Genomic DNA, 22507 nt, shown 5'->3' with positions numbered 1-22507 from the left:
ATGTGACAGTATCCTAAATTATGTGAAAGGAAATTATGTTATAGGGATGGTGAGGGTTATGCAATATGACTTAAACATACATTAAAATTACACCACCACATTTAAAAAATTTTTTATTAATGAAACACCATGAGGTACAGTTGTAGACTTACAAATTTTTGTGCTTGAGTTTCAGTTATACAATGATCTAGTAACCCACCCCTCCACCAGTGCCCATTCTCCATCATTTACTTCACTTATCACTTAATCACTTAACTAACCATTAGTCGTTGATTTGCTCGAGCGGGCGCCAGTAACGTCTCCATTTGTCCTGTCATGTGCTAGTGTAGCCCAATGGCATCTGTTCGCTCCGGGAACATGAAGGGCCTCAAAGCGATCGTTCATGATCTTGACGAAGAAGTCTGACCATCTGGAAGGTGGGCGGCCACGCGGTCTTTTGACATCCTGTGGAATCCAGTCAGTAACAGCTCTAGTCCAGCGGTCGTCTTTAAATCTCATTACGTGACCAGCCCATCTGATTTTCGACACCTTGGCAAATGAGACAGCGTCCCTGATTCTTGATCGTCGACGGATGTCAGAACTCCGGATTCGTTCTCTCATTTGAGTGAAACGTGACATTCCAAGCATAGCTCTTTCTATTCTTCTTTGGGAGACCTGAATTTTGCGTAGGGCCCAGGTCTCTGAGGCATATGTTAATGCAGGAAGAACAGTGGAATCAAAGAGATGTGCCTGGAGCCGGAGGTTCTTCGTCCTCTTAGCTATTTCTTGAAGGCGTTCCAAGCTGCTCTCTTCCTCCTGCACAGCTCGGGTGCCAGGTCATTTGTCATGTTGACCTCTCAACCTAGGTACACATAGCTATTGCATTCGGAGATGGTCGTTCCATTGAGAGCAAATGGGGCGTCAGGAACAAGGCTGTTTCTCATAAACATTGTCTTCGTAAGATTCAGCTGTAGTCCTACCTTTCCACACTCATGGTCAAAGTCGGCCAGCATTTGTGCCGCTTGGCTGATGTTTGGTGTTATTAAAACAATGTCATCAGCAAAGCGGAGGTGGTGTAGTTGCCGACCATCTATCTTCACTCCCATTCCTTCCCATTCCAGTCGTCGCATGATGTTCTCAAGGGTGGCACTGAAGAGTTTCGGTGAAATGGTATCACCCTGCCGCACCCCTCTCTTGACATCAACAATCACTTCTTTGTAGAATGGTGAGATCCTGGTAGTGAATCCGCAATACAGCTCACGGAGGATCCTGATGTATTGGACTTGAATGCCCTGATTGGGTAGGGCTTCAATGACCGCTTCCGTCTCAACAGAATAAAAAGGTTTTCTTTTATTTATTTTTTAAAAAGATTTTGCTAAAAAACTTGTTATAAAGGAACAGACTGGCTCCGATGATGAAGATGAGTGAAGTGAACAGACCTTTATGTATTATGTGAATGACGGAGTATATGGATCATTTAATTGCATCCTCCATCATTTACATTTTTAAAAAATTTTTGTTAGTGAAACACCATGAGGTACAGTTGTAGATTTACAAATTTTTGTGCTTGGGTTTCAATTGTACAATGATCAAACACCCATCCCTCCACCAGTGCCCATTTTCCACCACCAAGGGGCCCAGTATCCCTCCAGCCCCCATCCCCCCATCCCACCCTGCCTCTGTGGCAGGGTATTCCCTTTTGTTCTCTCTCTCCTTTTAGGTGTTGTGGTTTGCAAAAGAGGTATTGAGTGGCAATCATGTTCGGTCTATAGTCTACTTTCAGCATGCTTCTCCCATCCTGGGTGGATCCTCCCAACACCCTTTATTTGGTTCTCCCTTCTCTATCTGAGCTCCTTTTCCCCTAGCATGTGTGGCTGGCCTCCAAGCCATGGAACAAAATTCCTGGTACTAATCTTGGCCACTTTTGGGTGTTAGTCTCCTATTTTGTTACTCTAATGTCCCTAGATGAATGCAATCTTTTTATGTCTGTCCCTCTCTTTCTGACTCATTTCGTTTAGCATGATACTTTCCATGTAGTACCACTTGTATGTAAATTTCATGACTTCATCTTTTCTAACGGCTACATAGTACTCCATTGTGTAGATGTACTAAAGTTTCTTCAACCAGTCATCTGTTCTCGGGCACTCGGGTTTTTTCCAGATTCTGGTTATTGCAAACAGTGCTGCAATGAACAAACAAGTACAGATGTCACTTTGACTATACTTTTTTTCCCTCTCTGAGATATATTCCCAGGAGTGGTATTGCTGGGTCAAATGGGAGCTCAATTTCTAATTTTTTTCTTAATTAATACATTTATTAAAAATATAGACTAATGGTCCTGTGCCTAAATGTCATTGTGGTTGTGTGCTGGCTTCCATAAAACAACTCACTGTAAGACATTCTTCAACACACAGCAGTGAAAATGGGACCAGAAATGACAAGACAGTGTCACCCCATACATAATTCCCTTATAACTGATACTTGCTAGAAAAGGGAATTTGCCATTATTTACCCTTACACCAACATTGACAGAGGCTGAATATCACCGCCATAAGGGCGTTCTAGGACCACAAAATATCTTTTTATATGTTCCAAATAGTTCCAGGACCAGCCACCACCATGCTGAGACTACTCTCCGCACACATGAAGGTACTGGCAGAGGGACAAAGCCACGCGGGTTCCGGGGCCGAGATCTCCAAGCCTACTCGGATTGGAGTCGAGCATCCTCCACCCAGATCCTCCAAATTCCAGTAGGCTGGGGTCACACCCACCACCTGGCCCCCTGGCGCCGTGTAATCCCATCAACGGCCAAGAGTCAGAGACTATAAAATCCAGCTCCCAGACGAGACCAGTGCAGTCTCCTGCCCCTGCGCCTGGCTGTTCCTCGCTGGGCTCCCTTGGAGGGGAGCGGGTTGAGCTTTCCTCTCCGCCCTGACCAGGGCACTGGCAGCCGAAGACTTCCAGGACCAGCCACCACCATGCTGAGACCACTCTCTGCACACATGAAGGTACTGGCAGAGGGACAAAGCCACGCGGGTTCTGGGGCCGAGATCTCCAAGCCTACTCAGATTGGAGTCGAGCATCCTCCACCCAGATCCTCCAAATTCCAGTAGGCGGGGGTCACACCCACCACCTGGCCCCCTGGCGCCGTGTAATCCCATCAACGGCTAAGACTCAGAGACTATAAATCCAGCTCCTGGAACCGCACAGCCACATTCGCGGCTGCGCGACATCTTATCAGGACATCTTTTTATGACATCTTATTATCTCATTCCTACTTTGGACAAACTTGCAGGCTATCGAATGTAGCCTGCCCACAGGGCAGAGTCTGGCAAACTCCCCGTGGCGTACCAAATATGCCAAATACCAGTAACAATGATGGATCTCATTCTCCTAAACAGCCTTGAATATAATCTCAGGGCTAGGATAAAAGAGACGTTACTGGGGCCTGCTTGAGGCAATCAACGAATAACAGGATGAATGAATGAATGAATGAAAATAGTTTTGTTTCAGCTATAAAGGTCAGTCACCAGAGTCAAACTTGTTTCTTAACAAGTAGAATTTTTAGGTCCATTCAATCAAAGAGTCTCCTACATCTTTCTGGGCCTACTCATTTGCAGACAGAAGGAGAAACTGTAATCAGGTTCTTCATATCGTGCATTCACATGTGATGACCAGCCTTCATATGCTGTCCAGCTTCTTTAGGATAAAAGGAGTGACTCGTAGCAGAACCATGTAGATGAGGAAGTGCCGTACGGAGGAGATCCCATCCTCGTACATCTTCCGTTTCATCTCCTCGGGGTCCAGCTTTGGCACAAAGCCCTCGATATGGAACATCGCGGAGTGGCCTCCCGGGCTCTCAGCGTGGCCAAGCATGGCGCTCCAAGCTAGCCATTTCATGCCCGGTTAATTTCTAATTTTTTGAGAATCGTCCATACTATTTTCCAAAAGGGCTGAACTAGTCAGCATTCCCACCAGCAGTGAAGGAGGGTCCCTTTCTCACCACATCCGTGCCAGCACTGGTTGCTTTTGTTCTTATGGATTAAAGACCTTAATGTCAGACCGGAATCCATAAGGTACATTGAAGACAAAGTTGGCAAAACCCTCCATGACATTGAAGCTAATGGTATCTTTAAAGATGTCATGCCACTGGCCAAGCAAGTGAAAACAGATAGACAAATGGGACTATCTTAAACTAAGAAGCTTCTGCACCTCAAAAGAAACAGTGACCAAAATACAAAGACAGTCTACAGAATGGGAAAGGATATTCACCCAATATCCATCCAACAAGGGTTGATATCAAGAATATACAAAGTACTCGTTGAACTCCACAAGAAGAAAACATCCAACCCCATCAAAAATGGAGCGACGAAATGAACAGAAACTTTCTCAAAGAAGAAATCCGAAATGCAAAAAAGCACATGAAAAAATGCTCTACATCATTAATAATCAGGGAGATGCAGACCAAAACAACAATGGTTTGGAAATTTTTTTAATTGTTTTCTCCAACTTGCTTCTCCTGATTATTAACTAAAATCCCTTTCTATTAGGTATTTCCTTAGCTCAAATGCTTGGTAGTGGCTAACTCTCATCTTTGCATTTACTGATCTATGACAGCCTGCTCTATTTACCTTGGCTCACACTTAGTATTTGAGAGCAAAGGAGAGCAGTGATAGAGAGAAGATGGGAACTTAACTGAGGATACAGGGCTGAGAACAGTTAATTCATATTAGAATATCATACCTTCTGGCTTTCAGCATCTCTCCTCACCCTCTTCACCTTGAGCAAGTACCTCAGGATGCCCACTAGTCAGTATGTTTAAATGACAGGCTTCCTCTATTTTTTGAAAGCAGAAGTTTCCTATGAATCCTCCTATAAGATGCAACAAGCTAAAGTGAAGAAAAAGTTACTATTTATTATATAAAAATAAATTTTTATCAAAATAACCTATCAGATCATTTCAATTGCACATGAAGTCTAAGGTAACACTAAAATATAGTAAAAAGTAGATATCAAAATACATAGCTTACAAAAGCCAATTCTTGGGAAGGAATAATTTTGATTCACTCACGTCTCTGTGTTTTCAAAAGTCCGTTGGCACTCTATCTCTCTTTCCGCCTGCGTTAGGTGGTCTCACGCCGCTTCCCCCACCCCAGGGAGGTTGATGACGATGGGCAGACGAAGGAAGGAATGAGGGCCAGGCTAGTCAGTATCAATTGTAGCTTATTCCAATCTTCACTCTCACCTCTGACTGCCCTCTGGAGCCTGAGCCCGCGCCTCAGCCTGAGCCTCTGCCTGAGCCTCGGTCTCTGTTCTCTAGAGCCCAAGCCCCCACTTATAGTCTTAGTTTATATAGCAAGCACATAGGGCAGTGACACAGAGGTGGGTTGAACGTCAGCAAATCAACAAAGAGAGATAAGACCACTCCTCAAGGAGTTAACTCAAGGATAAAATCTCATCTAAAGAGATTATTCCAGATTACTAGGAGATCTGCTCAAGGGTGGGATCCCAACAAGGGTGTGTTCTTTCCTCAGCTAGTAATCTACATAAATAGTTGTAGTAAATCTAACTTCCAATATTTCTAGCAATGTCATTCTGTATGAGTTCATTCATTCATTCATCATCCTGTTATTCGTCGATTGCCTTGAGCAGGCCCCAGTAACGTCTCTTTCATCCTAGCCCGGAGATTATATTCAAGGCTCTTTAGGAGAATGAGACCCATCATTGTTACTGGTATTTGGCATATTTAGTATGCCACGGGGAGTTTGCCAGACTCTGCCCTGTGGGCAGGCTACAATGTATGAGTACAGCAAGAGATATAAATTTACAGTTTGGTTCTTCCTGAGGACATCTCACTATATATTCCACAGTCCTCAGGCCAGGTTAGTCTTCCTAGCCCCAGCAGGGTCCTAGTCTCATCTTTACTTACTTTTGGATCATGACAGCATTTGTTCATGATCATGCCCTCAACTTATAGTTGAGTATTGTGGCGCTTTGGCCTGGCCCATTTCGATGCTAGGGTAGCTCACAGCTTGTCCTGGGTCCATTAAATCCCTCATTGGGACCCTGCTTTGGGGGTGCTAGGAACTAAGGGCAACTGAGTCAAGAAAGAAGATGCCCAGGAGTAAATGTTATTTGGAGTCAATCAACTCCCAAGTTACAAAGCATAATATTAACTGTCTTCCTGTGTCCATACAGAAAGGACATTGCTTTAAGGTAAACTATGCAAAAGACATAACTTAAAATACAAGTCCAGTGTCCTTAGAAGGATCTTATCTTACAAGCTAGCAGAATCTTATTAGGGAGAAAAGGTGATTCATTGGCTTGGGAGGAGAGCACAGAGAAGACTTTACAGATAAACAGAGGAATGGGAGTGACTAGGGAGTACTGTGATGGGTGTAACCCGATAAACCTAAGCTCCCTGTGGCAAGGGAGAAAGGACAAACCAATGTTATCCTACACATGTCCTCTACAAAATTTTACTGAGTCCAATACTTGCTTTTTTATCTTTAGATATAACATTAATATAATCTTTTGGCTTCTTTTGATATGTGAAAACAGGTACTCATGTGTTCATGTGGGTCTTGCATAAAAGCACTGTGTTTGGACACAGATTTTGTGAAGTGGAAGAATCTTGTAGCCGTAATGACATCATGCATTAGTGAATGTACCTACTAGTTTCCTAATTAATCATCCAGAACAGTGCAACAGAATCTTCATTTCTCTACACAGTCATGACGTAGAACAATTCTTTTTCTATTGTTGTGCTTTAGACATCATATTTCCCCCTAGAATTGATATTGTTTATATTCTATGTTCAATGAATGGCAGAACATTTTTATCTGCCATATTGCTTTATATTTTGCTTCATCACAGTTCACTTATAATTTTTCTGTTATGTGACTTTATATGGATGTCTCCCTTCTTGAACAGTAGAACGGTCCTGCTGGTTTTCATTTGGGGTGGAACCTTGCATTCAGATAGGTAGCGAGTGAAGAGCCCAGTCAGTGTATTGATGAGTACTGACGGCAGGTTCTTCAGGTGTTCAGGTCTGAACTTGTCTGGGCCGGGTGCTGTTTGTTTCTTTACCGACGAAATGGCATGTCGGATTTCGGAAGGGAGAACGTTGGGAACGACATATCCATCCTGTGGAATTTGGTATGTCGGCAAGTGGACATGGCTATCAAAGAGATTTGAGTAGAAGTCATGGATAATCTTCTCTATTGCCGTTCTGGAGGATGTGATGGATCCATCAGGACGTCAGAGGGCAGTCATCTTGGTCTTGTAGTTGGCGAAGGACAGGCGGGCGTTACGAATACTTTTCCGGCTTCTGCCGCATCTACCAGTACTTCTGCTCTTCTCTCTTTGAGGTCTTCCTTGATCGCATCACTGCACTGCTTTGCGAGCTCGGACGTTAGCTTGCGGTTGCCTGAGGCATGCGCCAAACCACGCTGGCGAATTAGCTCAAGAGTTTTCGAAGATAGGCGATTTTTTGTGGCTATCTCTCTCTTGGCGTTCCTCGCACATTCATGGAGGTGCTGAACCAGTCGATCGTATTCCTCGTCAATGTTGTCAACAATGGCATCTTCCCATGTTGCCGCAATAGTACCAAAGAGTTCCCAGTTGGTGGTCATTCTGGGAGTTCTCTTTTTGAAATTTGCAGCCCTTTCTCCCCGCTCTGTGAAGTAGAATTTTGCACGAAGTAGACGGTGGTCCGATCCCGTTCGAAATTTTGGGACAACAGCACATCAGTCAGGCAAAACTGTCAATTGAATATGATGTGGTCTATTTCGTTGTGGAATCGTCCACCGGGAGACTCCCATGTCCATCGTTTAGATTCTGCCTTCTGGAACTGTGAGTTACCATGAATGGTCTTGGTCGACATGATGAACTCAGACAGTCTCTCACCCTGTTCGTTCCATTCTAGGCCATGGGTCCCGATGTGAAGTTCTTCAGCTGATCTTCTCGGTCCTATCTTGGCATTAAAATCACCCACGATGATCTTGTAGAAGGTGTGGTCTTCTTTATAGAACTTCTCTAGCTCCATGTAGAACTTCTCGATTTCTCTTTCCTCATGATATGTTGGTGCATAGACAACGAAGATAGAAACTGCAGGCAGTGAGTCACATCTGTTCAAATGTAAACGTCCGATTCGGGTTGTTAGGCATTCGAATGAAACAATGCTCTTGGCCAAGTTTGTGTTGACAAGGACACCGACGCCTCCAACACCTCTTTTATCGCATGTTCCGAGGAACAATTCTTCTCCAGTGTCGAAAACGGCATGGTGAGATTCGTGCCTTCTTGTCTCGGTCAGACCAATGATGTCGTACTTGATCATTCGCGCTTGTACCATCAGGTCCTCGATGGATGCATCTGATGCTAGCATACGTGCATTGAAAGTACAGACGATCATTTTTGTCTTCCTTCGTTGTGTCAGCCTACGTCGGCCTTGAGATTTTGTCGGCCTCTCCTTTCTCATCCTTCTCAGTGCTGCCATGTCGGTGAAGCCTTCAGGGTCAGGTCAATGAAACCAGTTGTAGTTACTGGTTTTGGCATATCGAATACACAGCGGATAGCTTGCCAGGCTCTTCCGTGCGGGCGGAATACTCTCGGTAGCTTGCCAGTCTTTCCTAGAGGGATAGAGGCTTTTGGGGCGACCTCTAATCACCCTTGTAGGTGTTACCATATTTGAACCCTATCAAATATGGTACTACAATTCCGGGAGATGGGTTTTTAGTGTCTTATGATGTGTTGCGCGGCCGCAAGCGGCGCGGGTCCAGAAAGCATCCTGGAGTGTGGCGATGGCTGGGTAGTAGAAGTAGTGTTGACATTGGCAACTATCGCCCGATCTGCCTATTGTCTGTCATCTACAAGTTGTTCACTCGAGTCATCCTAAATAGGATTGGCAGAACACTAGATGAAGGACAACCATGCGAGCAAGCCGGGTTCTGCAAAGGATTCAGCACCATCGACCATATCCACACAATAACCAAGCTCATTGAGGTTTCTCGGGAGTTCAAGATGCCACTCTGTTTAACGTTCATTGATTTAAAGAAGGCCTTTGATTCTGTTGAGACGGACGCGGTCATGGAAGCCCTAGCCAATCAGGGCATTCAAGCCCAAAACATCAGGATCCTCCGTGAGCTGTATTGCTGATTCACTACCAGGATCTCACCATTCTACAAAGAAGTGATCGTTGATATCAAGAGAGGGGTGTGGCAGGGTGATACCATTTCACCGAAACTCTTCAGTGCCACCCTCGAGAACATCATGCGACGACTGGAATGGGAAGGAATGGGAGTGAAGATAGATGGTCGGCAACTACACCACCTCCGCTTTGCTGATGACATTGTTTTAATAACACCAAACATCAGCCAAGCGGCACAAATGCTGGCCGACTTTGACCATGAGTGTGGAAAGGTAGGACTGTAGCTGAATCTTACGAAGACAATGTTTATGAGAAACAGCCTTGTTCCTGACGCCCCATTTGCTCTCAATGGAACGACCATCTCCGAATGCAACAGCTATGTGTACCTAGGTTGAGAGGTCAACATGACAAATGACCTGGCACCCGAGCTGTGCAGGAGGAAGAGAGCAGCTTGGAACACCTACAAAAACATCGAAGAAATAGCTAAGAGGATGAAGAACCTCCGGCTCCGGGCATATCTCTTTGATTCCACTGTTCTTCCTGCATTAACATATGTCTCAGAGACCTGGACCCTACGCAAACAAGATGAGAATGCTATTCAGGTCTCCCAAAGAAGAATAGAAAGAGCTATGCTTGGAATATCACATTTCACTCAAATGAGAGAAAAGAATCCGGAGTTCTGACATTCGTCGATGATCAAGAATTATGGACGCTGTCTCATTTGCCAAGGTGTTGAAAATCAAATGGGCTGGTCACGTAATGAGATTTAAAGACGACCGCTGGACTAGAGCTGTTACCGACTGGATTCCACGGAATGTCAAAAGACCGCATGGCCGCCCACCTTCCATATGGTCAGACTTCTTCGTCAAGATTATGAACGATTGGTTTGAGGCCCTTCATGTTCCCGGAGCGAACAGATGCCATTGGGGTACACTAGCACGCGACAGGGACAAATGGAGACGTTACTGGCGCCCGCTCGAGCCAATCGACAACTAACAGGAAGTTTAGTGATTTAGTGATTAGTGATTAGTGACTTTATATAAATTTAGTGAAGTGGAGAAGTGGATGCCTGTGTTTATTTAAATGTTTTGATATAATTTATCATTTGTATTATTTAATGTAAGAAAGCTCTCAGAGATGACGGAGGTTTCTAGGGTGGCCTCTAATCATCTGTTAATCCCGGTAAACTACTGAGGGTACCCAGCCCACATGGCAGAGTCTGGCAAGCTACTCATGGTGTATTTGATATGCCAAAAATCGTAACAAAAATGACCTCATTCTCCTGACCCTGGAAGAGCCCCCAATACAGCAGCATTAAGAAGGATGAGCAAGGAGAGGCTATAAAATCTCAGGGCTGAACTAGGCTGCCAAAACGAAGAAGGACTAAAATGACTGTCTAAAATTTCAACGCACGTATGCTGGCATTGGAAGCATCCAACGAGGATACAATGGTGCAAGCACAGAAGATCAAGTATGATGCCATCAGTCTGATGGAGACGAGAATGCATCGATCACATCACACCATTTTCAACCCTGGAGAACTGATCCTTGGAACATGCGAAAGTAGAGGCATCGGTGGTGTCAGTGTCCTCGTCAACACAAACTTGGCCATGAGCATTAATTTGTTCGAATGCCTAACAACCCAAATCAGACACTTACATTTAAATAGATGTAGCTCATTGCTGGCAGTTTCTATCTTTGTCGTCTATGCACCATCATCCAACTACCACAAAGAAGAAATTGAGAAGTTCTACATGGAGCTGGAGAAGTTCTGTAAAGAAGACCACACCTTCTACAAGGTCATTGTGGGTGATTTTAGTGCCAAGATAGGACCGAGAAGGATGCCTGAAGAACTTCACATCAGGACCCATGACCTAGAATGGAACAAACAAGGTGAGAGACTGAGTTCATCATGTCGACCAAGATCATCCATGGTAACTCACATTTCCAGAAGGCTGAATCTAAACGTTGGACATGGGAGTCTCCTAGTGGACAGTTCCATAACAAAATTGACCACATCATATTCAATTGGCGGTTTGGCCTGACTAATGTTGCTGTTGTTCCAAAATTCCAAACGTTGATTTATTTAGTAAATTTATGAAAATAAACTACATAAAAGGGATTGTGATACGTACTTTTGATGCAAAATACAGATCTGAAGAAAACTTTAGATAGTTGAATTCTAAATACCCTATTTACAGATGAAACAAATTCAGTAATTTTTTTGCAGTGAAATGATTTAAGAGTACACATAAAGACATAGAAAGAGTCCTGGATGCCATTGCATTTGTAATTGATTAAATAATATGAAAATCCCATTATTATTATAATTGAAAACACTTTATATTAAAATTCCATTAGTAAGATGTTTGATTGTAACCTCCCTACTATGGGAACAGTAATATTAGAGGCAAGGACCCTTCAAATATTCTCTGGGATCTTCTCAAAATGTCGGCTTGAGCAAATTGTAGACTTGTGGTTTATATACATTTCAGTATTTCTTCACCAATCCCCCTTGTATTTATTCCTTGATCTTGGCATATAACACTCTCAGAAATTATATTTGACATTGATTGATGTTCAGAAAGTTCTGTGAGAATGGGAACTCTATGAGCTTCAGACCATTGTATTTTAAGTACCAGCATCAGACTTTGCTATACCATGAACACTTAAAAATAATTCTCAATAAATGAATGCTATTTTTCCGTCCTAAAGGACACTATGATCAAAGCATTTTATGTAAATTATTTTTATGATGTCACTGCTGTTGGGAGTTTATTTAGAACTTAGTAAAGAAAAGTAGGGGTTGTAGAAATTTGCAAAGACATTCCCTTTGGTTCTAACATTTTAAGTCTTGGATTTATAGCAAATGAAATAGTTAGAATTCTTTTAGTGTTGGGCATGGGGCTATACCTAAAAGTTATTCCAAGTGCTTTGGCACATATTTATCCTTTCAGGTTGTTGAAAGACCATTCATGTCCTCCTACTGGAATCTTAGGATCCAGCTGAGTCGAAGGGATTATGGTGGCATTGAAGGGTTGGAAAAGGTTATTAACAGAACTCAAGAAGCTACGATTCCATATGTAAGTTGGGAATTATGCAAAAGACATCACTTTCCATCTTATTTTTCCTAATATAATTTACTAGAAAAGTAGGTTGTAAACTTCTATAATTAAATGATGGATGGACAGATACCTACTGTAAGAAATATGTATATTAAATTTCCTATGACACTATGACACTATGAAAAGAACACACTTTTCATTCATATGGAAATCAGTTTCATTTTAGCTTTAACTCTTTCAACACTAAGCAAGATGGGCCTATTAATGTCTCTGAACCTTAGTTTCTTCCTTTATAAAATGTAAAGTTTCCTTTGGCTGACCAATAGCATAATGCTTTGTGTTCTGCAAAGTAAAACATGTAATGCAGTGGATGTCTCCATTAAAACTAGATAAAATCTTATAAGAGAAAGAAACAAGAAAGAGAGAAACACCTAAAGTAATATAGTTAATAATAACTGATAATTATAACAATGATAACTTATAATAAATAAGTCTTTAAAATGACCCTCGTATACCTATTTCAGATTGGGAGGGATACTGGGATCCATGGTGGTGGGAAATGGGCACTGGTGGAGGGATGGGTATTTGATCATTGTAAAATTGAAACCCAAGCACAAAATTTGTAAGTGTACAACTGTGACTCATGGTGTCTCACTCATAAAATTTTTTTAAAAAGTTCTGCAGTTCCAAAGTATTTATGATTTACAATGTCCACTAATAAATTAAATAAGATGGTTATCAAGTATATAACATTTGATTAGTTCCCTTAAGATATGCATGACATGTGGTTAATGATGTATTTTGATCTTGTTCTTTGGAACTATGGTGCAAATAGATAATTGGTTAGTATTCGAAGGATAATTGATTGTATGAAGAAAAACATCTTAGACCTGATATCAGGACTTTTATAATCTTTCCCAGAGTAGCAATGAGGGAGGGCAGGGAAGTTATTCATTTCTGTGAGAATACATACCATCTTTTTATTAGTGAGACATATGAGGTACAGTTGTAGACTTACAAATTTTTGTGCTTGGGTTTCAATTACACAATGATCAAACGCCCATCCGTCCACCAGTGCCCACTTCCCACCACCACAGATCCCAGCATCCCTCCCACCCCCCATCCCCCTCAGCCCACCCTGCCTCTGTGGCAGGGCATTCTCTTTTGTTCTCTCTTATTGGGTGTTGTGGCTTGCAAAAGAGGCAATGGGTGACAATAATGTTTGGTCTATAGTCCACTTTTAGCATGCTTCTCCCATCCTGGGAGGATCCTCCCAACACCTTTATTTGGTGTTCCCTTCTCTATCTGAGCTCCCTTTTCCCCTAGCATGTGTGGTTGGCCTCCAAGCCATGGAGTAAAATTCCTGGTATTAATCTAGGCCATTCTTGATTGTTAGTCTCCTATTTTGTTACTTTATGTTCCCCAGATGAATGCAATCTTTCTATGTCTATCCCTTTTTTTCTGAGTCATTTCGTTTAACACGATACTTTCCATGTAGTACCACTTATACATAAATTTCATGATTTTGTCTTTTCCAACAGCTACACAGTACTCCATTGTGTAGATGTACCAAAGTTTCTTTAACCAGTTGTCTGTTCTCGAGCACTCAGGTTTTTCCCAGATTCTGGCTATTGTAAAGAGTGCTGCAATGAACAAACAATTGTAGATGTCACTTCGACTATACTTTTTTGCCTCTCTGGGATAAATTCCCAGGAGTGGTATTGCTGGGTCAAATGGGAGCTCAATTTCTAATTTTTTGAGAATCGTCCATACTGTTTTCCAAAAGGGCTGAACCAGTTGGCATTCCCACCAACAGTGAAGGAGGGTCCCTTTCTTGCCACATCCGCGCCAGCACTGGTTGCTTTTGTTCTTGTGGATATGGGCCAGTCTCTGTGGTGTGAAATGATATCTCAGTATGGTTTTGATCTGCATCTCCCTGATGATTAATGATGTGGAGCATTTTCTCATGTGCCTTTTAGCCATTCGGATTTCTTCTTTGTGAAAGTTTCTATTTATTTCATCTCCCCATTTTTTGATGGGGTTGGATGTTTTCTTTTTGTGGAGTTCAACCAGTACTTTGTATATCCTTGATATCAACCCTTTGTCGGATGTGTATTTGACAAATATCCTTTCCCATTCTGTAGACTGTCTTTGTATTTTGGTCAATGTTTCTTTGGAGGTGCATAAACTTCTTAGTTTAAGATAGTCCCATTTGTCTATCTCTGTTTTCACTTGCTTGGCCAGTGGCATGACATCTTTGAAGATACCATTAGCTTTGATGTCATGGAGAGTTTTGCCAACTTTGTCTTCAATATACCTTATGGATTCCGGTCTGATGTTGAGGTCTTTAATCCACTTTGATCTTACTTTTGTACATGGAGTTAGGCAAAGATCTGAGCCCACTTTTTTGCATGTAGCCGCTCAGTTTTGCCAGCACAATTTGTTAAAGAGGATTTCCCTGCTCCACTTCAATTTTCTTACCCCCTTATCGAAGATTAGATGCTCGTATGCTTGGGGAGAGATGTCAGTATATTCAACCCTGTTCCATTGGTCTACAGCTCTGCCTTTGTTCCAGTGCCATGCTGTTTTAATTATTACAGCTTTGTAGTAGAGCTTGAAGTTAGGCAGGTTTACTCCTCCCGTTTTCTTTTTCCCAAGAATTGCTTTAGCTATTCTTGGGGGCTTATTTTTCCATATAAATTTCAGGATTGTTTGCTCCACTTCTTTGAAGAATGTCATGGGTATCCTAATAGGGATCGCATTAAATTTATACAGTGCTTTGGAAAGTATTGCCATTTTGACAATATTAATTCTCCCAATCCATGAACAGGGGATATATTTCCATTTTCTCGGATCCTCTTTTATTTCCTGAAGTAGCGTTTTGTAGTTTTTTTTGTACAGAGCCTTTACTTCCTTAGTTAAGCTGATTCCTAGGTACTTGATTTTCTGGGGCACAATTGGAAACAGGATTGTTTTCTTCATGTCACTTTCTTCTCTTTCACTATTTGCATATAGGAAAGCCATGGACTTTTGGGTATTGATTTTATAGCCTGCAACATTACTATACAAGTCTATCGTTTCTAGGAGTTTCTTGGTAGAGGTTTTAGGGTTCTCTAAGTATAGTATCATATCGTCTGCGAATAGTGAGAGCTTTATTTCTTCCTTTTCTACCTGGATGCCCTTAATATCTTTTTCTTGCCTAATCGCTATTGCATGTACTTCCAGTACTATATTGAACAGCAGTGGAGAGAGTGGACATCCTTGTCTCGTCCCTGATCTTAGGGGGAAGGCTCTAAGTTTTTCCCCATTGAGGATGATGCTTGCTGTAGGCTTGTGGTAGATGGCTTTAACTATATTGAGGAAAGTTCCCTCTATTCCCATTTTGGCTAGGGTTTTCATCATGAACGGGTGCTGGATCTTGTCAAATGATTTCTCTGTATCTATTGATATGATCATATGATTTTTATCTTTTCTTTTGTTGATATAATGGATTATGTTGATTGATTTCCGAGTGTTAAACCAGTCTTGCATGCCAGGGATGAAGCCTACTTGGTCAAGGTGTATAATCTTTTTGATGAGTAGTTGAATTCTATTTGCTAGTATTTTGTTGAGAATATTCGCGTTCGTGTTCATCAGGGATATCGGCCTGTAGTTTTCTTTTCTCGTGGTGTCTGTTTCCTTTTGGTGTTAGAGAGATATGGGCTTCATAGAAACTGTTTGGGAGAGTATCCGTTTTTTTCAATTTACTGGAAAAGCTTGAGAAGGACTGGCAGTAGGTCCTCTTTAAATATTTGGAGAAATTTGCTAGTGAATCCATATGGATCTGGGCTTTTGTTTTTGGGAAGACTTTTGATTGCAGTTTTAATTTCGTTGATGTTAATTGGTCTATTCAGATACTCTAGATTCTCTTGATTCAGCTTTCGGAGATTATAGGAGTCCAGGAATTTATCCATTTCTTCTAGGTTCTCTTGTTTCGTGGCATACAGACTTTCAAAGTAGTCTCTGATGGTCTTTTGGATTTGTTTGGTTTCTGTTGTGATATCCCCCTTCTCATTTCTGATTCGGTTTATTAGGGTTCTCTCTCTCTGTTTCTTTGTGAGTGTTGTTAGTGGCTTATCTATCTTATTTATTTTCTCAAAGAACCAGCTCTTGGTTTCATTGATCTTTCGGATTGTTTCTTTGGTTTCCATGTCATTGATTTCTGCTCTAAGTTTTATGATCTCTTTCCTTCTGCCTGATTTAGGCTCTTTCTGTTGATCCTTTTCTAATATCTTGAGCTGTGAGGTCAACTTGTTTCTGTGGATCGTTTCTACAGACCTAAGATATGCTTGCAGAGCTATAAATTTTCCCCTTAATACGGCTTTCACTGGATCCCATAGGTTCTGGTATCTCGTGTCTTCATTCTCATTTGTTTCCAGGTATTTTTTGATTTCGTCCTTGACTTCATTCCTGACCCACTCGTTGTTCAGCATTGAGTTGTTTAATTTCCAGGTGTTTGATTTGGTTCTCCGTGTCTCTGTGTGATTCTCTTCTATCCTCAGTGCATCATGGTCTGAAAAGATGGTCGATACTATTTCTATCTTCCTGATTCTTTTGAGGTATGTTTTGTGGCCTAGCACAGGATCTATTTTGGAAAATGTTCCGTGCGCACTGGAGAAGAATGTGTATTCTTTTTTTTTTGGGGGGGGGGGCGTGTAAAGCCCTGTATAGGTCTATAAGCCCTTTCTCTTCTATTTTTTCTTTCAAAACCAACGATTCCATGTTGGGTTTTGTTCTCGTTGATCTATCCAGAGGTGATAAGGCGATGTTGAAGTCTCCAAGTACTATTGTGTTGCTAGAAATGTCCTCCTTAAAATCTGTTAGCAGTTGTTTTAAATATTTAGCTGTTCTCTCATTAGGTGCGTATACATTTAAGAGTGCAATTTCTTCCTGTTGTACGTATGCTTTGATGAAGAGAAAATAGCCTTCACTTTCCCTTCTAGTTTTTTTCAAGGTGAAATTAATGTTGTCAGATACTAGTATGGCCACCCCAGCTTTTTTGCAGGAGCTGTTTGCTTGCAAGATTGTTTTCCATCCTTTGACTTTGAGTCTGTGTTTGCTCTGAGTGTTGAGATGAGTTTCTTGTAGGCAGCAGAATGTTGGGTTCTGTCTCTGTATCCATTTTGCCACTCTGTGTCTCTTAAATGGTGAATTTAGACCGTTGACATTGAGAGAGAGAGTATGGTTATGGGGTTTTATGTCATCTTTCTGTGCGGGTGTGTTGTGGTTGTAGGGTTTGTCTTTTCTTATAGTAGCCCCTTTAGCCCTTGTTTTTAGGTTTGGTTTTGAGTCTATGAAGTTCCTGAGCTGCTGTTTATCAAGAAAATAGTGTAGCGTTACTTCGATTTTGAGGGAGAGTTTAGCCGGATAGGGTATTCTTGGTGAAGTATTCATTTCAGTACATTTTTTGAGTTTTTTATATCTTGCCACTGCCTTCGGGCTTGTAGGGTTTCCTCTGATAGGTCTGCTGTGAATCTAAGGGGTGCTCCTTTGTATGTGATTTCCTTCTTTGCCCTTGCTGCTTGCAGTATTGTGTCTCTATTGGCAGCATCAATCATTCTAACTATAATATGTCTTGGAGTGTTTTTGTTAGGATCTCTTTTAGCTGGCACCCTTCGGGCTTCTTGAATCTGAATGGCGGCATTGTGGAGTTCTGGGAATTTTTCGGTGATGATTTGTTTAACCATAGTTTTTTCATTGGGATTGTTTCCCTGAGTTTCTGGTAATACAATGATTCTAATGTTGTTTCTTTTGGAATCGTCTCTCAGGATTCTGATTCTCTGTAGAGCTATTTTGAGGTCCTTTGCCACTGTTAGTTGTTGCCTGTTGGCTTGTTGCAGCTGATCTTCTAGCTCACTGATTCTTTCCTCTGCTGTGGTCACTCTATTTTTGAGGGCACAGACTGAGTTTTTTATTTCATCTATGCAATCTTTGATTCGTGCCATTTCTGTGTGGAGCTTTCCAATTTCTTCCCTCATTTCTTCTGTATTTTGTCGATTGTGTGATCGATTGTTTCTTTCATGTCCTGTTTCAATTTAGTGGATATCTGTCTGACTGTTTCATTGAGTTGATTGAACATCTTGATGACTTCATATCTGAATTCTTTTTCAGAGATGTCCCTTAGGTGGCTAGCACTTACTGAGGCTTCTGAACTCATTTCATCGTCCGTCCCTGTGGCGGGGATTTGCGTTGTTTCTTCATGTTTCTTCATGTTGGTGTGTGGGTGTAGGGAGTAAATTTCTTGGTGTGTGTAAACTACCTGTGGGTGCCTAAGCAGCCACCCGCTGAAAATTAGGCCACGCCCACTTGTAAACGCCATGCCCACTTCTAAAGTGGCCACACCCCCACGGATACCTCGTGTGTGTCTGGGGTGCAAAGACTGGATGGGGAGGGGACCCGGGGAGCAGCGTTGGGGGCGGGCGGCGGGAAGGGGGCTCAGGTCCACCTTTGTTCCTGGGTCCAAGAGGGCCCCTGAGCCTTTGCAGGGTGGAAGCCAAGTCCCGGAACCGACTGCCGGTGGGCAGACTGACCTGATGGAGTGAACACGGTGGAGCAGTGTTGGGGGCGTGCGGTGGGAAAGGGCTCAGGTCCGCTTTTGTTCCCCGGTCCGGGAGGAACCCCGAGAAAACATACCATTTTGATCACGGTCACGGTCACAGTCCTCCCGTTGTTCATCAATTTGCTCGAGTGGGCCCAGTAACGTCTCCATCATGAGACTCGTTGTTACTGTGTTTGGCATACTGAATATGTCACAGGTAGCTTGCCAGGCTCTGCCCTGCGGGCGAAATACTCTTGGTAGCTTGCCGGGCTCTCCGAGAGGGGCAGAGGAATCAAACTCGGGTCGGCCATGTTGGCCACTTGTAAGGCAAATGCCCTACCACTGTGCTATCGCTCCAGCCTGGACAAGCATGATCTCATCTGATCTCGGAATCTAAGCAGGGTCAGACCTGGTTAGTACCATTTTGATGTTAAAGGGAAATTCGTGAGTTTTATTTTGCTTGCATTCCTTATTCTAGGAGTAAAACCTAATTTTGCCACATCTTTTTTTTTTTATTTTGCACAGTGCATTCACATAAAAATTAACCTTCATTTACCAGAGTTCTTTGTCAATGAGGAAATAGACACTGGATTTTCAATTCAGCGTTTTTCCTTTAAAACTTTTAATAACCTTAAAATTATTTTAATATTAATTTTAAAACCAATTAACTTATTTTAAATTTGTCAATTTATTGGTATTAATTAAAATAAATGTAAACCGATCAATTTATTGTCAATAATTTATTGTTGATTAATTAAATAATTAATAATGTTTAAAATAATTCTTTAGAAACATAATAACCTCTAAGGCCACTATTGCTTGTTCAACTGCAGAACTAGAATCCAAATACAGCTCATTGATCTGTGTGGTGTGTCATGGAAGCTCCAGAAATACGGGTGAATCTGGCTTCTGTTTTGATGATCAAGGAGTAGAGCTGTGACACTTTCTGATGGTTCTATCTTTCAGGATGTACAATACTTTGACACAGACTACATGAATGAAGGCAAAGATATCACTACCGATGGAAATAAGTTTCCTAATCTCTTAAATTTTATTGAGATGTTACACCAACAAGGGCTAAAATGTGTAATGATCATGGTACATTTAAACCCTATTCTGGGGCCTAGTTTTTCCTTTCAAGATGTGAAAGGCATTTACAAAAGCATTTAATATTATATTTTTATTAGCACCCTGGCATCTCAAATGACAGTAACTATCAACCCTACAAAAGTGGAAATGAAAAGGGAGTATGGATCAAGGGGAATAACAGCTTTATCATTGGATAGGTAATTTCTTAAGAAAATCAGAGTAAATTATTAGGGATATATGGAGGTTTGTATCTTTGCATGAAAACAGATATGTTGCAATATCATTTATGTTTTATGTTAGTTAAACAGGGCGTTCAAAGTCAATACATCAGGATCCTCCTTGAACTGTATTGTGGATTCACTACCAGTATCTCACCATTCTACAGGGAGGTAATCATTGATGTCATGAGAGGGGTTCAGCAGGGTGATACCATTTCACCGAAACTCTTCAGTGCCACCCTCGAGAACATCATGGGACACTGAAACGGGAAGGAATGGGAGTGAAGATACACGGTCGGCAACTACACCACCTCCGCTTTGCTGATGAAATTGTTCTTATAACACCAAGCATCAGCCAAGCAGCACAAATGCTGGCCGACTTCAACTGTGAGTGTGGAAAGGTCGAACTACAGCTGAATCTAACAAAGACAATGTTTATGAGAAATGGTCTCATTCCTAACGTTCCATTCACTCTCAATGGTATGAACATCTCCGAATGCAACAGTTATGTGTACCTAGGTTGAGAAGTCAACATGACGAATCACCTGGCACCTGAGTTACACAGGAGGAAGAGAGCAGCTTGGAATGCCTTCAAGAGCATCAAAGAAATAGCTAAAAGGACAAATAACCTCCGGCTCTGGGCACATCTCTTTGATTCCACTGTTCTTCCTGCATTAACATGCGCCTCAGAGACCTGGGCCCTATGCAAACAGGATGAGAACTCTATTCGGGTATCCCAAAGAGGAATCGAAAGAGCTATGCTTGGAATATCAAGCTTCACTCAAATGAGAGAAAGAATCCGGGACTTCCGACCTTCGTCAAGAATCAGGGACGCTGTCTCATTTGCCAAGGCGCTGAAAATCAGATGGGCTGGACATGTAATGAGATTTGGAGACGACCACTGGACTAGAGCCATTACCAACTGGATTCCATAGGACGTCAAAAGATAACATGGTCACCCACCTATGAGATGGTCAGACTTCTTCATCAAGACCCTGAACGATCGGTTTGAGGCTCTTCGTGTTCTTAGAATGAGCAGATACCAGTGAGCTACATTAGCATGCGACAGGGATGAATGGAGACATTACTGGTGCCTGCTCGAGCAAATCGATGAGTAATGGAATGTCAAGTGATCAAGTGATCATTTACGTTTTAATGATTCCTGAAATTTTTAATAATTACCTTAAAACAGTAAAGATAACAGTTGAATGATTAAATTCTTAGGGATTTATTTTTAATTGAAACATATTAGACATATAACATTCTATCAATATAAGGTACACAAGTTGATTTGATGTTCTCTTATATTGTATGCTTATATACATGTGTACCCATAAGTTGTAATATCATTAACATTGTCATATTTAGTACCTCTCTCATTATATCATTATCTTTTTTTGTGGTGAAAATAATTAAGACCTAATCTCTTCTAATCTAGCTCCTTGAATTTTAATCCACGGATTATTGAGAAGCAATAAATTAGCAGAAAATTTCAATATTTTTAAATTTGTCTTGCATACTATTTTCTATCTATTTCCAGAGACATCGAATTCAAATATGCTAATGTTACAAGATGCCAGTAGACTAATGTGAAACCTATTACTTAATGCCTACTTAATTTACATGAGACTTACAGTAGAGCCCAGTCTTTATTCCAAAATGGCAATTTCAGGCATTCGAGTAAGATGGTTAGTGCTTATTTACAGAGCAACTGAGATTTTGAGCCTTTTGGAGGCAAATCATATAAGAGATTTTCTATGGAATAGAAAACTATTCCATACATGTAGGGTTGACCACTTCTAGATTATGGGATCATGTGAGTTTTACCAAAACTATTACTTAATCTAAATTTTTATTTAGCTATCATTCTGGCTGCATTTACTTTCCTAAACTTTCTTTTCAGGGCTACTACTTATAAAATAACAAATTTAATACTTTAATACCTTAATACCTTCTGTCTAGTTTCTTTTTCATTGTTCTTAACTTTTAATAGAGAAGTTTTCTTTCTCCTCCAAACCACTTCTTTACTGGTTGATTTGTCTACAGTGAATTTCTAAAACACATGAGGGACTGATATTCATCAGTACAAAACTAGAAACCATGGTCACTCAAACAGTTTAGGGTTAGAGAGTGCAGTGGGTAAGACTTGCCTTATATTTTTCAGACCTGGGTTTGATCCCTCGTACCCCATATAGTTTCTTGAGTCCATCTGGGAGTGCAGAGCCAGGAGTAAGCTCTGAGTCCCACCATGTGGGGACACGAAAAGTAAATAGATAAATGATCTGTATATAAATGGATACTTATAGAGGTGTTATTATATTGCTTGAGTATCTCTAAATCACAGATAATAATTTTTTGGGGAAATGATAAAGAAGGTATGCATACAGCTCTCTATTTCTGATGTTTCATGAAGGGTTAAAAGCAAGTCTTT

General features: G+C 41.5%; 1 protein-coding gene and 2 pseudogenes across 1 annotated transcript; 1 reads left to right on the top strand and 2 right to left on the bottom strand.

The window, feature by feature from the left end:
• Positions 1-836: 836 nt before the first annotated feature.
• Positions 837-8392, bottom strand: LOC130032403 (uncharacterized; annotated as a pseudogene).
• Positions 3491-3816, bottom strand: LOC130032487 (mitochondrial import receptor subunit TOM5 homolog). The gene has a single exon (XM_056124043.1). It carries the CDS (start codon positions 3814-3816, stop codon positions 3661-3663), a length of 156 nt encoding a protein of 51 aa, XP_055980018.1. The 3' UTR covers positions 3491-3660.
• A 2123-nt stretch (positions 8393-10515) lies between the features above and the next one.
• On the top strand, positions 10516-11192 carry LOC130032469 (craniofacial development protein 2-like; annotated as a pseudogene).
• Positions 11193-22507: the final 11315 nt, after the last annotated feature.

The sequence above is a fragment of the Sorex fumeus genome, unplaced genomic scaffold (assembly GCF_029834395.1).
Source record: "Sorex fumeus unplaced genomic scaffold, SorFum_2.1 ptg000048l, whole genome shotgun sequence".
NCBI lineage: Eukaryota > Metazoa > Chordata > Mammalia > Eulipotyphla > Soricidae > Sorex > Sorex fumeus.
Note: the sequence above shows the minus strand (reverse complement) of the source record. Positions and strands in the feature narration are given on the sequence as shown.